General features: G+C 39.1%; 1 protein-coding gene across 2 annotated transcripts in view; it reads right to left on the reverse strand.

Moving 5' to 3' along the window:
- LOC150081768 (Ig-like and fibronectin type-III domain-containing protein 2) overlaps positions 1–17,370 on the reverse strand; it is a 550,711-nt gene that overhangs the window by 309,340 nt on the left and 224,001 nt on the right. For both annotated transcript variants that reach the window (XM_090378862.1, XM_090378863.1), the window contains exon 12: positions 16,361–16,654. In XM_090378862.1, coding sequence (XP_090234988.1) covers positions 16,361–16,654 — 294 coding nt within the window. The remainder of the gene's footprint in view (positions 1–16,360; positions 16,655–17,370) is intronic.

The following is a 17,370-nucleotide window of genomic DNA, read 5'->3' on the forward strand; positions in this document are numbered from 1 at the left end:
GTGTCTACCGTTCTCCCAACTCCACTAATCACTTGGAGCTCTTTGACTTGCAATCTTTGCAACTTGACTTTCTCCAGTCTAACTTTCCTAACAGTGAGGTAATTTTCCTTGGTGATTTTAATGTTCACAACTCCAGCTGGCTTCCGTTTTCTAGTCACACCGACCCAGCAGGTCGAGATGCTGAGGCTTTTGCAATTACTAATGACCTAGCACAGATTGTTCATTTACCTACAAGAATACCGGACAATCCTAATCATACAGACTACAAGAATACAAGACAATCCTAATCATCCTAATCAAAAAGGGTGACCAACATGCTTGATCTTTTTCTCACAAACAACCCTTCTAAGTACAAGGTCGAAGTGAGAAGTCATTAAGGGACTTCAGATCACAACTTGGTGATTTGCTCTTCTCCAATGGAACCTTTATCTCATGGCTATTCCCGACCTCATGCTGTTTGGCATTACAAGAATGAAAAATGGGATGACCTGCGAGACTTCTTTTCTTCTTTTCCTTGGTCGGATTACTGTTTCAAAACTTCTGATGTCAACATTTGCTCAGATCGTATCAGTAAAATTATTCTTGAAGGAATGGAATCCTTTATCCCACACTCCACTTTAAAATCTCGTCCTTTATCTAAACCTTGGTTTTCCAATAAATGTGCTAAGGCTGTTCAAGAGAAGAATGTTGCATATCGTAATTGGCTTGTTTCTAATTCTTCAGTTTCATTTTCTGTCTACACCAAAGCTCGTAACAATTGTAAGGCAGCTATTAATCAGTCCAAACTAGAGTTCGAACAGGCTAAGTGTAGAAAACTTGCTTCTTGCCCTAATGGTAGCTGAGCATTCTGGTCTCTTGCCAAAGCTATTGGCCGCAACTTTTGCCCATCTCTGCTCCCACCTCTGTCCAAACCAGATGGTTCTGTTGTCACTTCCAGCCAAGGATAAAGCTGACCTGCTAGCATCCCATTTTTCTTCCAGCTCATGTATTAATGATCTTGGTAAAACACTTCCCACCATTCCCAACACGCTCCATTCAATGCCTCCTGTGGTCTTCTGTCAAAAGGATATCAGAAGGATTTTGATGAACCTTGATGCTAAGAAAGCTCCAGGTCCTGATGGTATTTCTCCATTTGTTCTCAAAACCTGTGCTCCTGAACTTACTCCTATTCTTTGCCGCCTTTTTTCACTTTCTTATTCCAAAGGTGTTTTTCCTTCTGCTTGGAAATTTGCTCATATCCAGCCAGTTCCTAAAAAGGGTGACAAATCCCTCCCATCCAATTATCGTCCCATTGCAATTACTTCTACTCTTTCTAAAGTAATGGAGAAATCAATTCACCGCCAACTCTTAAACTACCTAGAAACATTCCGTCTGATCAACGATTGCCAGTGAGGCGTCTCCGTAGCCAGGTGGGAAGACGCAGCAGTGCATAGCACACGCTTCTTGATTAGACCGGGGTTCGAGCCTGTCACCACCAAATATGGAGGATGTGGAAAGGTCAGGGAATGACCACCGCATATCCCTGAGCAATATGGCTTAGTTGCTAATGCTCCTAAAAAAAAAAAACCAAACCAAAAGATCGCCAGTATGGATTCCGTCATTGTCGATGCACTTGTGATATTCTGGCTTATGTTACCCATTTATGGACTAATTCAATGGAAAGGTTCGGTGAAACACAAGTAGTTGCTTTTGACATCTCAAAGGCTTTTGATCGTGTTTGGCATAAAGGTCTTCTAAACAAGCTTCCATCTTATGGTTTGCCAACTGTTTTTAGTAATTGGTTATCCAGTTTTCTCTCTGATCGCTCACTGAGGGTGATGGTAGATGGCTCTCTGTCTTCTACCTTCTCCACTAGCTGGTGTCCCCCAAGGTTCAGTTCTTTCCACCACTCTTTTCCTCTTGTATATTAATGACCTTCTTCCATTGACTGGAAATCCTATCCATAGTTTTGTCGATGATAGCACATTGCATTCCACTTTCCATTTTGAGAAAATAACCTTGTCCTGCTCAATCAGCTTCAACTTCTCGAAAATCTGCTACCAATTCCTTAAATGCCGATTTTTTGGTAATTCTCCAGTGGGGCAAAGACAACTTAGTTGATTTCAACCCTTCTAAAACTCAGTCTTGTCTTATATCTCGCAAACAGGATTCTTGTGCTCCTATGCTTATGTTTAGTGACACTCCGATTTCTAGGCAAAATGATATATCTCTTTTGGGGATTACCCTCACTTCTAATATCTCTTGGCACAAGCAAATTACAAATATTGCTTCCTCTGCATCCAAAAAACTGAGTTTTCTCTTTCGCTCTCGGTGTTACTTTTCTTCCAAACAGCTGCTCACTCTGTATAAACTGCAAATCCGTCCTGCCATGGAATATTGTTCCCACATCTGGGGTGGTGCTCCCAAAACCTCTCTCAGGCTTCTTGATTCCATTCAGATGAGGGCAGTTAGGTTAATTAATGATTCATCTCTAACAGAGTCTCTCCACTCGCTTTCTCATAGACGCACTGTTTCTGCTGCATGCCTCCTCTACAGATACTTCTATGGGCACTGTTCTTCTGAATTGGCTTCTTTAATTCCCGCTCTCTCTTTCAAAACAGTCCGAACATGTGCCGCCAGCAGCCAACATCCATTTACTGTCCAACTTCAAACCCACAGAACCAACTTTTCATCTTCCTCATTTATTCATTCAACTGCCGTTTTCTGGAACAACCTTCCTTCATACATATTCATATTTCCTGAAAATTACAATCTACAGAAGTTCAAGTCCAATGTCAACAAATATCTTCTTTTGTCTTCTCAACCTCCAACCCAAGCATGGTACTAAGTACTATAGGTTCCAATACCTCCCGTATTTGGGGTTCACATAAAAAAAAAAAAAAAAAAAGATCACACAACCACTCTGTATCTTGTAGCTGCTGTTTATCATCTCCCCTTTGTCAACAAATTTTTTAATTTCATTCAGCAAATTTTGAAATCTCTGTAGAAACTTACTCTGACTCAGCCACCTCACATCTGTGTGTAATATCAGATCTGGTTCATTTTCATCGAGGTGCATTTTGAAAAGTCTCCTTTGAAGAGATTGTCTTCTGGTGGAGTTGACAATTTTGAAAGCTATGTCCATAACACTTTTAGTATTTAATCGTTTGCTGGCTAACACTTTTGGTGGATGATACAGTGGTAGCTCAAAAAAATCCGGGAGTTCATCATCCTTTTGGCACAGTGCTTTAGCTCCATCTGTTGTTATTGATATGAGCTTAAACAGTGGTAATTTAATTTTTTCAATAAAATTTTTGAATGCGTTAAATATATCATGACCTCTATCTCTTTCTTTTAACGAAACCATACCCAGCAGTTCTTCTCTAGTGGCAGAATCATCAAAAAACATACCAACAAAAATGACCAATTGAGCTATATCACTGACATCTGTAGATTCATCCAGTTGTAAAGAAAAGGACACACAATTAGCAATATGAGCACGCAATTTTTCGCTCACATTTTTCTCATTTTTTCGATGCATCGCATCACAGTATTTTGAGATAATTGCAGATCTTGAAGAGCACTTTTAATTTCCTTTTTATTCTTAAAATTTTCAAAAAGAGAATCTGTTATTTCTAAAAATGCATCTTTGATGAATTGACCATCAGAAAATGGTTTTCATTTTTTTTAAAAGAAGATGACTCACTTTTAAATGATACTACAGTTACTACTTTAGATTGTAAATTAGGTATCACAAAGAAATTTTGTTGCGTGAATAATCTGGATTTAAGTATTTTTAATTTATCTTTTCTAAGGTCACTATTAGGTGAAAAATCCGATTGGTATATACCATAGAGTGCATTGAAGTGCCTTTCTAAATTTCCTTTTTTGGGTTTGTTTGTTTATTTGGTTTTTAGGAGCATTAGCAACTAAGGCCATATTGCTCCGGGATATGCGGTGGTCATTCCCTGACCTTTCTGCATCTTCCGTATTTGGTGGTGACGGGCTTGAACCCCGGTCTAATCAAGAAGCATGTGCTACGCACTGCTGCTCCTTCCCACCTGGCTACGGAGGCGCCTCCTTTTTTGGGTATAGCCACGGAAGCATTGCAAATTAAACAACAACATTTTTCTTTTATCATTAGAAAAAAGTATTATAGTTCCCACTCTTGGTGAATCAAATCAAATTAACATATAAATACAGTCCAGTTATTAATATTAAGTAAGCTAAATAAGAATTCGACACATACACATGCCCTCCACAACGTAACTGCGTGAATTTTCACTAGACAACCCTAGACTAGCAGCTGCGTGGCAACAAGAGCAGTTATGTGGTTCAACGAAATTTAATAAGCGTATGCAGTGGGGCACATAATAATAATAATATTTTTTATTAACATAAATTGTATACAACAGTGATTCCTTATACAGAAAGCCAGAGAATCTTACAATATGTTGTTTATACAAGTGATTTTTTAATAACATTTAGATTTTGACTAATATACTTTTTATGTATATTTAAAATTTGTTGTGATCGACCAAAATTAAAGCCGCGATCAACTTGTTGGCCACCCCTGATATAAGGCAATTATCAGGACACACCTTGACTACTGTGTACAGGTCTGGGGGCCTCATTTTAGGAAGGATGTAGATTTGCTTGAGCATGTACAGAGATGGGCAATAAGATTGGTGAGGGGAACAAAGGGGGTCCTCTTTCCAAGAGAGGCTTAAGTTTTGCAAATTGTAGTGATTGGAGAGTAGGCACCTGCGAGGTGATCTGACTGAGGAGTACAATGCCTTGAATGGGTGAATTCTGATGGAATTCTTCTGCTTTTTTTTTTTTTTTTTTTTTTAATGAAAACCCCAAACATGAGAGATATTAGAACCTATAGTATATAGTACCATGCTTGGGTTGGAGGTTGAGAAGACGAAAGAAGATATTTGTTGACATTGGACTTGAACTTCTGTAGATTGTAATTGTCAGGAAATACGTATGAAGGAAGGTTGTTCCAGAAAACAGCAGCTGAATAAATAAACGAGGAAGATGAAAAGTTGGTTCTGTGAGTTTGAAGTTGGACAGTAAATGGATCTTGGCTGGTGGTGGCATGTGTTCAAACCGTTTTGAAAGAAAGAGTAGGAATACTCTTTCCTCGTTCTCGTTCTTCTGAATTGGCTTCTGAATTAGAAGCCAATTCAGAAGAACAGTGCCCATGGAAGTATCTGTAGAAAAGACATGCAGCAGAAACAGTACGTGTATGAGACAGCGAGTGGAGAGACACTGTTAGACAGGAGTCATTAATTAACCTAACTGCCCTCTTCTGAACGGAATGTAGAATCCTGAGAGAAGTTTTGGTTGCACCACCCCAGATGTGGGAACAATATTCCATAGTAGAGGGCAGATTTGCGATTTGTATAGAGTGAGTAGCTATTTGGAAGGAAAGTAACACCAAAAGGGAAAACCAAGTTTTTTAGATGCAGAGGAAGCAATATTTGTAATGTGCTGGTGCCAAGAGAGAGATTAAAAGTCAGAGTAAGCCCCAAAAGAGATATATCAACTTGCCTAGAAATAGGAGTGTCATCAAAGGTAAGCATAGGAGCAGAAGAATCCTTTTTGCGAGATATAAGACAAGACTGAGTTTTAGACGGATTGAAATCAACTAAGTTGTCTTTGCTCCACTGGAGAATTACTTGGATATCCGCATTTTGAGGAATTGGTAGTAGATATTCGAGAAGTTGAAGCTGATTGGGCAGAGCAAAGTTTCTCAAAATGGAAAGTGGAATGCAATGTTCTATCATCAGCAAAACTATGAGTAGGATTTCCAGTCAGTGGAAGAAGGTCATTAATATACAAGAGAAAAAGAGTGGGGGAAAGAACTGAACCTTGGGGGACACCAGCATTAATGGAGAAGTTAGAAGACAGAGAGCCATCTACCATCACTCTCAGTGAGCGATCAGAGAGAAATCTGGATAACCAATTACAAAAAACAGTTGGCAAACTGTAAGATGGAAGCTTGTTTAGAAGACCTTTATGCCAAACACGATCACAAGCTTTGCAACGTCAAGAGCAACTGCTTGTGTTTCACCAAACTTTTCCATTGAATTAGTCCATAAATGGGTAACATAAGCCAGGATATTACCAGTGGATCGACACTGATGGAATCCATAGCGGCGATCGTTGATCAGATGGAAGGTTTCTAGGTAGTTTAAGAGTTGGCGGTTAATTGATTTCTCCATTACCTTAAAAAGAGTAGAAGTAATTGCAATGGGACAATAATTGGATGGGAGGGATTTGTCACCCTTTTTAGGAACTGGCTGGATATGATCAAATTTCCAAGCAGAAGGAAAAACACCTTTGGAATAAGAAAGTGAAAAAAGGCGGCAAAGAACAGGTGTAAGTTCAGGAGCACAGGTTTTGAGAACAAGTGGAGAAATACCATCAGGACCTGGAACTTTCTTAGCATCAACATTCGTCACAATCCTTCTCATATCCTTTTGACGGAAGACCACAGGGGAAGGGGGCATTGAATGGATTGTGTTGGGAAGTGTTTTACCAAGATCATTAATACATGGGTTGGAAGAGAAATGGGACGCTAGCAGGTCAGCTTTATCCTTGGCTGAAGCGACAACAGAACCATCTGGTTTTCACAGAGTTGGAAGCAAAAATGGGCAAAAGTTGCGCCCAATAGCTTTGGCAAGAGACCAGAATGCTCGTCTACCATTAGATCAAGAAGCAAGTTTTCCACTCTTAGACTGTTCAAAATCTAATTTAGACTGATTAATAACTGCTTTACAATTGTTGCGAGCTTTGGTGTAGGCAGAAAATGAAACTGAAGAATTCGAAACAAGCCAATTACGATATGCAAGTTCTTCTCTTGAACAGCATTAGCACATTTATTGCAAAACCAAGGATTAGGTAAAGGACAAAATTTTAAAGTGGAATGTGGAATAAAGGATTCCATTCCTCCAAGAATAATTTCACTGACACGATCTGAGCAAATGTTGATATCAGAAGTTTCAAAGCAGTAATCCAACCAAGGAAAAGAAGAAAAGAAATCTCGCAGGTCATCCCATTTTGCATTCTTGTAATGCCAAACAACACGAGGTTGGGAATAGCCATGAGATAAAGGCTCTATTGGAGAAGGGACAGTCACCAAGTTGTAATCTGAGGTGCCTAAAGAACCACTAACTTCGACCATGTACTTAGAAAGATTGTTTGTGAGAAAAAGATCAAGCATGTTGGCTGTATGGTTAGGATTGTCCAGTATTCTTGTAGGTAAATGAACGATCTGTGCAAGGTCATTAGTAATTGCAAAAGCCTCAGCATCTCGACCAGCTGGGTCAATGTTACTAGAAAATGGAAGCCAGCTGGAGTTGTGAATATTAAAATCACCAAGAAAAATTACCTCACTGTTAGAAAGTTGGACTGGAGAAAGTCAAGTTGCAAAAAGAGGAAGTCAAAGAGCTCCAAGTGATTAGTGGAGATGGGAGAATGGTAAAGACAACAGATGTATTTGACACAATGTGGTAGCATTAGCATTAGTAGAGGCATTTGATGCAAGAAAGCAAGCTTATGCAGCATCAGCCAAAAATAAATAAAATAAATAAATAAATAAATAAAATAAAATAAATAAATAAATAAAAAATAACCACTTCCACTTCACCCCTCTGTTCGTTGGAAATACCTGTCCAGCTGAGCCTTAAACTTATTTAGGCTATCAACCTTCACTACAAGGGATGGAAGTCTGTTCCACCAACCAACCACCCGCTGGCTAAAGGCAAATTTCCGCACGTCTATCCTACATCTGTCCTTCCTCAATTTGAACTTATGCCCTCTCAGGAGATTATTCTGAGCTAGAGGAAGAATCCCATCAGCATTGAGCATGCTCAAACCATTCAAGGCTTTATACACCTCTATCAGATCACCTCGCTGGTGCCTAGTCTCCAGACACTGTAATTTGCAAAACTTAAGCCTTTCTTCGTAAGAGCAACCCTTTGGTCCATTCACTAATCTTGTTGCCCTTCTCTGTACTCATTCCAGCAGCTCTACATCCTTCTTGAAATGAGGCCTCCAGACCTGTATACAGTACTCTAGGTGTGGCCTGACCATTGCCTTATACAAGGGAATAATCATCTCCTTATCCCTGCTGGAAAAATTCCTGTATATCATTGACAATACTCCATGAGCTACTCTTGCAGCCCATCTGCACTGCTCAGAGAACTTCATATCTGCCTGCACAACCACCCCCAAGTCCCTTTCATTCTCTACCACTGTCAGTGTAGTACCACAGAGTTGATACGTTGCTCTGGGGTTGCTGTTTCCCATGTGTAGTACTTTACATTTGTCAATGTTAAACTTCATTTGCCACCTCTCAGCCCATCTGCTCAATCTTTCAGATCCTGTTGCAGCAGCATAGTGTCAGTAGTGTCCTTGACAACCCTGCCCACCTTTGTGTCATCTGCAAACTTGGACATTAAGCTTGATATACCATCATCAATATCATTTATAAATACAGAAAACAATAATGGACCCAACACTGAGCCCTGAGGGACTCCACTAATAACATTAGTCCACGATGAGCAGTGTCCATTGATTACCACTCTCTGTCTTCTCCCCCTCAACCACCCCTTTATCCACAGCAGCAATTGCCTCCAATGTCACACTGCTCCAATTTGTGTAGCAGTCTTCCATGGGCAACAGTATCAAAAGCCTTTCTAAGATCCAAGTATATAATATCAAAGCTATTCCCTGCATCCAGTTCTTTTGTGACTGCATCATAATATCCAATCAAATTGGTCAGGCAAGACTTCCCCTTAACAAAACCATGCTGTGTCCGAGCTATAACTGAAGTCTTGTCTAAATGATCCTGCAGTGCTTCTTTAACCAGTGCCTCCATTAATTTTCCTGGAACAGAAGTTAAGCTCACAGGTCTATAATTACTTGTGTCAGCCTTTGATCCTCCTTTGTGAATTGGGGTCACATTTGCACATTTCCAGTCTATGGGTACCTCCCCTGAGTCCAAGGAAGCTCTCATAATTATGGCTAAGGGTTTGCTTACTTCCTTTGCTGCCTCCTTTAATATAACTGGATAGATCCCATCCACCCGGGGTGCCTTTCTTGTGTTTTTCTTCAACAGTTTCTCCTCCACTTGACTCCCAGTTATTTCAAGATTCTGTAGCTTACTGCTAGAGCTGAATACACCTCTGGCATTCCCCTCGCTGAATAACTCCTCATGTGTGAATGTCGATGCAAAATATTCATTTAGTTTGTTAGCTACCTGAGCAGGGTCATCAACAGTTGATCCATCAATATCAAGTGGACCAATCTGATTCATCCCCTTCCTTCTAGAGTTTACATAAATAAAGAACTCTTTGCTGTTTTTCTTTGCATCCCTTGCCAAGGATTTCTCGTAATCTGCCTTCGCCTGCCTAACCTTCTTTGTAACTTGGTTGCATATCAACTTGTATGTATCATAGGCTTCTGTGTCATGTGTTAATTTGTAAGTATCCCATTCATTTTTCTTCTCTGCCATATGCTTCATTAGTTTATCTGACATCCATTTTGGCCTAAACCTTGAACAATATTTCTTAGTTGGTATGTAAAGCCTAGTAGCTTCCAAGATTAATTCTTTGAATGCTTCCCATTTTGAATTTGCTGTTGGTAACATCATCAGTTGGTCCCACTGTATAGAATTTAAATACTGTCTCAGTCCATCGTAGTCGCCTTTACGGAAGCAATAACCCTTCCCTTTACCCCTAATGGTAGTTACCACTTTGAGTAAATCCCACTTCAGCACACTGTGATCACTGCCACCTAGTGGTTCATTTATCTGCAGATTCTTAATGCATGAAGAATCACTGCTGATAATCAAATCAAGAGTATTACTCCCTCTAGTTGCCTCCCAAACATGCTGATGTAGAAAACAATCATCCAATAAATCCACAAAAGCCCTGCTAGTGTGTGAGTGACCAGCCCCCAAATTCCAGTCAATATCTGGGAAATTAAAATCTCCGATTATAAGACTCTCTGATTTACTGGTCCACTCTATTTCCCTGTACAGTTTCTTATTATACTCATCAGAGTCATTAGGCCTATAGCACACTCCTACTCTCAATTTTGATCTCCCAATGCTTATGTCACACCAAACTGACTCAACACTGCACTGTCCAGCGATGTCGACTGGCTTCACTTCCTTGATTTTTATGTGTTTCTTAACTAATAGCATAACCCCTCCCCCCTTCCTATCCTGTCTATCCTTTCTGTAGACGTTGTACTCCCCAAATTCCAGTTCTGCATCCCTTATATCTGTGTGACACCACGTCTCTGATATCCCAACAATATCTGCCTTTGATGTTTTGAGCAATACCTCAAATTCATCAAATTTATTTACTAAACTCCTAGCATTGGTGTACACGCAAGTATACCTGCACCTGTTTCTTTTCTTAGCTACACTAACACAACCCATGTGTGTACTTGTACCGCAATGGCTCCCAGCAGTCTCTGAAATATCATGCATCTTGTTTTTCAGGCTTCTGCTCATTCTAATAGAAGCAGTGCAAGAATCTCTTTCACCTCTGCCAGTGGCTACTGTCAATCTATTGGTCTTTGTCTCTCCCCAGGCTAGCAGTTTTCCGACCCACCTAACACTGCCTCGATAGCTTCAGCAAATATTCTTGCACCCTTTCTATTTAAGTGTATCCCATCCCTGTAGAAGCAATCTCTCCTGCTAACAAGTACAGTCCAGGCTGAAAAAAATTCTACCCCTTGAGCCTTGCACAATCTTTCCATGGCCGAACTGATCGACAAGGCTCTCATCATATACTCCCTCCTATCGTGTCTGGGCAGAATTGCAGACACTTTCAAATTCAACCCTAATTCTCGGCTTTTGTTCAACAGTGACCTGTACTTGTTAAGTAATTCTGCCGGTCTCCTACTCTTAATATCATTAGTAGAGATTTTAAGCCAGAGAAGATTGAAGAGAGGAGATTCCAAATTAACTAGTCTCTGACAGGGAATATCGGAATGGACATATGCACAAGTACCACCTTTGAGTCAAAAGGAATTGTACAGCGAATAATTTGGGCAACTGAGATGAGCAGTAGTTGAATCAACCGATAACTGAGATTCTGGTGGCTTGGTAGACTGCAAGTGGAAATGAACATCAATGAGATTAGAATTGAGACCACGTATATTTGTGAAATGAACTAGGAAGTGTCTGGGAGGTTTAGATCTTTTCTCAGCTAAGCTTACTCTATCAGTTTGTCAATTCATGGTGTATTCAATAGTAAAACAAAGTGTGGGGGGGGACATGCTGTATGAAGTAATGAAACTTTTGGATATGGTGTACACATGGTAAGAATATACCCAGATTGTTGACATATTGTGGCCTCGACAATGCCCAACGCATACACACTACTCAAGCTCCCTTCAGTCACTATCTGGCAGAGTAGAGGTAGCAAGATTATACACTAGCTGATCCAGAAGCCTCTTAAAGAGTTACCAGTAGGTTCGGTCTGGTGTACTAACTAGCGGCTAATCTGTGAACACCGTTTTAGAGCTGTATGCTCGAAAACTAAGGAAGATTGGATCTCTTGCCATGATGATCATCATAACCTCAAAAAGTCATCAGTCATACTGCATGATGGAAGAGATATGGAAGGATTGACCAGAACGTAGCTCTGGAGACTAAACATGGGTTTCGCCACTTCAAGCCTCCAATAAGCAAAGTGTTGGTATTGCACTGGTTTGTGAGAGTCATCTACCACTTAGTGTTGCCTGGTAACACAGAGAGGCGGCATTCCTCTATGTGGGATGGGCGCTGCACCTCGACCTCTGCTTACATTGATTCACACCTGGGTGGTCACCCACAGTTCTTGTGCATGGAGGTTATACCCAGGATTACTAACAGTCCCACCATCGTGAAGGTGCAAGCAGAGGATTTGACTGTCACAGACTGTCTGGACTTTGCCGAAATTGGGTCCACTTGACTTGAATGTCACCCGAATATCAGTTCCATCAGTGTTTTAGACTTCCAGGTAGCAAGCACAGCTTGTCTGGCATATCTGAGAGAATGTCTGTGAGAACCTCAAGGGCCAAACTGCTTGCTCAGATTATGAACCTAAGGGAGCATAAATTCAAATTGAGAAAAGACAGCTGTAGAATAGATTGTCGTTGTGGAAGTTGATAGCTTGAATAAATTCAAGGAGGAACTGGACAAACTTTTAGAGTTAATGGTTTTGTGAACTTTTTTATTTAGTTTTATTTTTTGGCTGATGCTATATAAGCTCATACGCTTGTTTTCTTGAATCACATGCTTCTATTACTATTACTATTACTATTACTTATCTCTTACATCTCAAAAATTTCCTTTCCATATCAAATCAAGTAATAATATATTCCCTAATCTCAACAATCTTCCCATAAACTCTAACTCCCCTATATTTGTAAGATTTATATCTTACAATCGTCACCACTTCCTTAAAAAAATTATTATTAATTTTTTTTTTTTCCTTCCATCTATTTTAATAAATTTCCCTGACTGCAAAATCACCTCAGTGGAGTCTTTCATTTTCTACCTCTTTCCATTCTTGCAGTGATCTCATCTGGCCTCCTCCTAACTTTCCATGGCCCCTGTCCTTATGCCTGGTTTCCAATCGTTGCTCTACACAGCTATCCCGCTTCACACTAACTTCTGGTCTGCCATGCTTTGTAACTCCTAGACTATCATTCAGCTTCTGAGGTGACCATCCCTTTATGGTGCGACCCCTTTCCCCATCAACTAATACTCTACACCTATCCTTTTTTTTCCATTAGCATGTTTGTAAGCAGCTGCCTCACTTATGCCTTTGTTTCTCCCTGCTGTGACTTCGGCTTCGCCAACATCACCATTTCTACTCTACTGCAGAAATTCCCCCTGTGTAACTTCTTATAATCCATATACCTTAATTTTCTAAGTGTGCATCCATCTTTATAAAAAAAAAAAAAAAAAAAAATTTCTTAACTCATTGCTAATTTTCATAAACTGTTTGTTTGTTATTTGGTTTTTAGAGCATTAGCAACTAAGGCCATATTGCTCCGGGGATATGCGGTGGTCATTCCCTGACCTTTCCACATCCTCCGTATTTGGTGGTCATGGGCTCGAACCCCGGTCTAATCAAGAAGTGTGTGCTATGCACTGCTGCTCCTGCCCACCTGGCTATGGAGGCGCCTTTTCATAAACTGTCCTAATCTATAATCTACATGTTTACCCCTATAGCTCTATGTGACCCTCTTAGCATTCTCTATACATATATACATATACACAATCTATATGTATTAGGCCCTACTAAATCTATTCCCTTCCCATACACTCATCAAATAAACCTCCTTCTAAATACATTTGTTGGATCCTGATTTCCTCCTTCAGTTTATGGGCCTTTTCTTCATTCGAAACCTCAGTTCTCTGTTTCCACAATCCTTCGATTTTTGTAAGATCTGTTACTTCATTTAAATGGTTGCCATTCTCATCACCATGACTTTCTTCCCCTTTAGGCATTTTCTATCCGGAATTCATCCTAATGCTTTCTCTTAGTTCTAAAGTTCCAAAGTATAGTGTGTGTTTTTGTTCTTTCCTGTCATCTTGGTCCTTTTCTGTACCCTTTCTGATTAATTTCTCCAATTCCTTTCCTCCTCTTCCTTCTCCTTAATTCCTGTGACACAATCAGAACTTTTTCACAAGCATTTCCCTTTGGAGGTAGCCTTTAACTTGATCTATGCTCATGTTTAGTCTTGTCTTTCCCTTTTTCCCGGATCCTTTCCACTACTGAACCTGATCTCTTATAATTTTTGTCAGATACTGGCCTTGGATATTTGATTTCGATCATATTGGAACTATCCTTGCACTAGACTGAATTTCAGGTTATCTGAGCACCATGGGTAAAAACGACCTCTCTTGTGCTTTCATAGCTTTCTGGGGTCAGACATCTCATGCTTGGCTCCCTGATCCATCTTCCCTGTCTGGAAAAATCTAGCTATATGCCCATATCTGGAACATTTATAGCACTTTATCTGACCTCGGTGATTCCAATTATTTTCTCCCTATTCTAAAGCTTACTTCTATGTTTGCTATGTTTCCTCCAGCACCGGCCCAATTGATTTCCCCTTTCCATCACATGAATTATTCCTGGACTGTCTACGATACAAAGCATTAATATTTATATGCCGCCCTTGATTTGTGCCCTCATTATGGCAGTATTTATTGTTGTCTTCGGGATACCTATCTCTATACCAGCAATCTCTAGCCCAGTGATTGCTCTGCCCACATATATAGCACCCATTATATCTGTTTTGGCGATATTGTTCTGGTCCTGTTCCATACTCTCTTATTCCTATGCCCTTTTGTACTCTTCTGGTATCATCTTTATTCCCTGTGCCACTATGATGCCTCTTGCCCTCTGTTAAACTTCCCCTTTTCCTGTTCATTTCTCCCATTAATTGCTCAAATTTCCTTTCTAATACCATTATTTGCCTTTCCAAGCTTGTAAGTTTTGAGCTCCCTTCCTCTTCCCCACTACTAATATGGTTGGCATCTTTTGTTGACATTACAGTATTCATTTCTCTTTTCATGACCCCATGATAATAATTTTCTAGTTTTTCCTCCTTTATTGCTAACTTTAACGCCTGTAACAAAGAATTCAGGTTCCTTCTGAGTGCCTCTTTGCAGTATTTATCCTTGATGCCTGTCAAAAATTGTCCCATTAAAATCTTATCAAAGGCACCCTTTTCCCCCATCAGATACTTTGGTGTTTAACTTTACTTCTAGTAACCTTTTGTAAAATTCATCTACGCTCTCACGCCCCATTTGTACGCAGTTATTCACTAATTTTATTCCTTCCAGGAACGTATTCTTGGTAGAAAATAACCGTCATTATAGTATTAAATTGTTCAATGTTTCTATCTCTGTTGTCTGAGTGGCTTCTTGAAATTTTCTGAATGCCGTGCCTTCTAATTTAAATTCCGCTACAGTTACTACCTCTAATTCTGATAACCCTTCATTTTCCTTTATTATTTTCAACTTTCTTAAAAAACTCTACCTTTTCTATTGGGTCTCCCTTAAAGCCCTTCAGGTATTTACTAAGTTTTACATTCCCATTAAAACTATTCCTTAGAGTAGAGCCTGCCCCTGATGACTCCTCTCTCTCACAAACACTCTCACCCTCTTCTCTTTTCCTACTACTCTGAGATCTCAGGGTCATCATTTTATATTTATTATCCTCTAGCTATCAGCTTTAATCAATGAATAATTCTGCTGCTTACTCCTACTACAATTCATTCACTATAATCAATTCAATCTACTAATAATTTACCTGTTTAATCAATAGTCCATTCAATAATACATAAACAACCATAAATCAATAATTAACGCTTTCAATCAACACTTAGCCACTAATTAACTTAATACTCATTGCACTTTCAATATTTCAACATTGCTTTTTGCTTAATCATTTCTTCTGACTCATCAGCTGAATTTTACAGTTTCAGCAACTGACTATATGAATCTTAGTTATTCTAGAGAGAAACAGCCTACTGACTTGCTGTTTCAGGGAATTATCGTGGCTGGTGTATCACCAATTGTGGTGTTTACTTCTTCCTTCGAAATCTTCTGATTTAGATTTTTAGGCACCTTGCACCTCCAAGGCCCACTTTTTGCCACCTAACTGCTATACACTGTATATCTCACTGAAGATTCTCAGGATGATGATGAGGGTAATTTCGTTTGTTTTGTTCAAACAGAAATTAAATTAAGAGGTTTGTAATTACTCATGTCACTCTTTGACACCACCTTTATGAAGTGGGGATACATTTGCACATCTTCAATCCACAGGGACTTTCCCCCGAATCCAAGGAACTATGGCTAAGGGTTTGCTTAACTCACTTGCTGCCTCCCTTAATATAATTGGATAGATCCCATCCACATCCAGTGCCTTTCTTACATTTAATGGCAGAAACATTGGAAAAGGTGCTTTCATCAAAGGTGACCTACTTTTAAAAGGACCTTCAAAATATGGATGATTAATAAAGGTATATTGTGAAAACAACATTATAATCATTCTTTATTGAACAGCCCTCACAGCCTCCTGCATCATTTTGCCATTCTAACACTAACCATAGTGTAAAAATATAACGCAAAAAGCTTTTTTTTGTATGTATCCTACTATTACAACTATGGATAAATCCCTCCCAGTTCATGAATTTCTATTTAGGATCTATCTCTCAGGAGTGCATAAATAGTGTTTGTAAATCAGGATATCACTATACATACAAAATGGTCATATAAACATGAACATATTGATGATAATATTTCTTTTGCTACTTTAGATAAGGGCAAAATAATTATGAAACTTACTTTGGAGGCTTCCAATTAAATACAGCCCAGTGAGAATGTACACTTGCAACTGAAAAATCTTCAGGTGCTCCTGAAAGAACACCATAACGTTCCATTAAGCAACTACCATAATCTGCCATCCTCTCTAAACAATTAAAATGGCGATAATCTATCCTTGCAATCTTTCCTTGACAAAATTCCAAGCAAACGTCAGAAATTCCTCTTCTTTGACAACAGTCGGTATGATCAACTGCTCCAGTAAGGCATTCAAATGTTATATTTGCCCATGGAGCACATATCATGATATCCGTTAACCTGAAAAAAATAAAACAAAACTAGACAGTTATCATGACAATTTATGCAATAAAATTGGATCATTGTCAAATTATTTAATTTTCATTAAATAAATTTTATCATTAAATGAATTCAAAAATAAGAATGAATACAGTAAGGTGAAAATTCACAGACATATCACTCTTTATTTGTCTATTAGTCTATATACAGAAATTCTGATGAATCATTCCTCTTAGAGAAGGGAGAATTAGTTTAAAAAATAAATAAATATAATCTACAATTAACAAAGTGGAAATTTCCCAATCCAGCTGTAGGGAGTATACATCCCTCAGAAAGGCCACAAATGAGGAATTTGGATTAGGAGAATAAGGACTAAGTTCACCAGCCAACCAAAGGATTGCAGAAATAGAACTTCTGTTTGAAGTATAAAAATTGATAAAATCATTTAATTAAGGTCTAACAATAAATAACCTGACAAAAATTTGTCAGAATCTGGCAATCTTTATAGGCTTGATGTGTCCTGGCTTCACTGTGGTATACAGTTTCAGGTGCAAGTGATGAAGTTTTGAGTTTAGGGAGTCTACTTTGAGTTGAAATTACCTATTATTTTGCAAAACTAGGTAGATAAAAGGCAAGTGGATGGGGGATTTGCAATACATCTAGAGAACTTTGCCTCTGCCCCAAAGATTAAACCAGAACACAGGGGACTATTACAATTTTTGTGGAAATGCCTTTTA

This window comes from Mastigoproctus giganteus, chromosome 8, assembly GCF_048544385.1.
Source record: "Mastigoproctus giganteus isolate SK-2022 chromosome 8, ASM4854438v1, whole genome shotgun sequence".
In the NCBI taxonomy this organism is placed as follows: Eukaryota; Metazoa; Arthropoda; class Arachnida; order Uropygi; family Thelyphonidae; genus Mastigoproctus; species Mastigoproctus giganteus.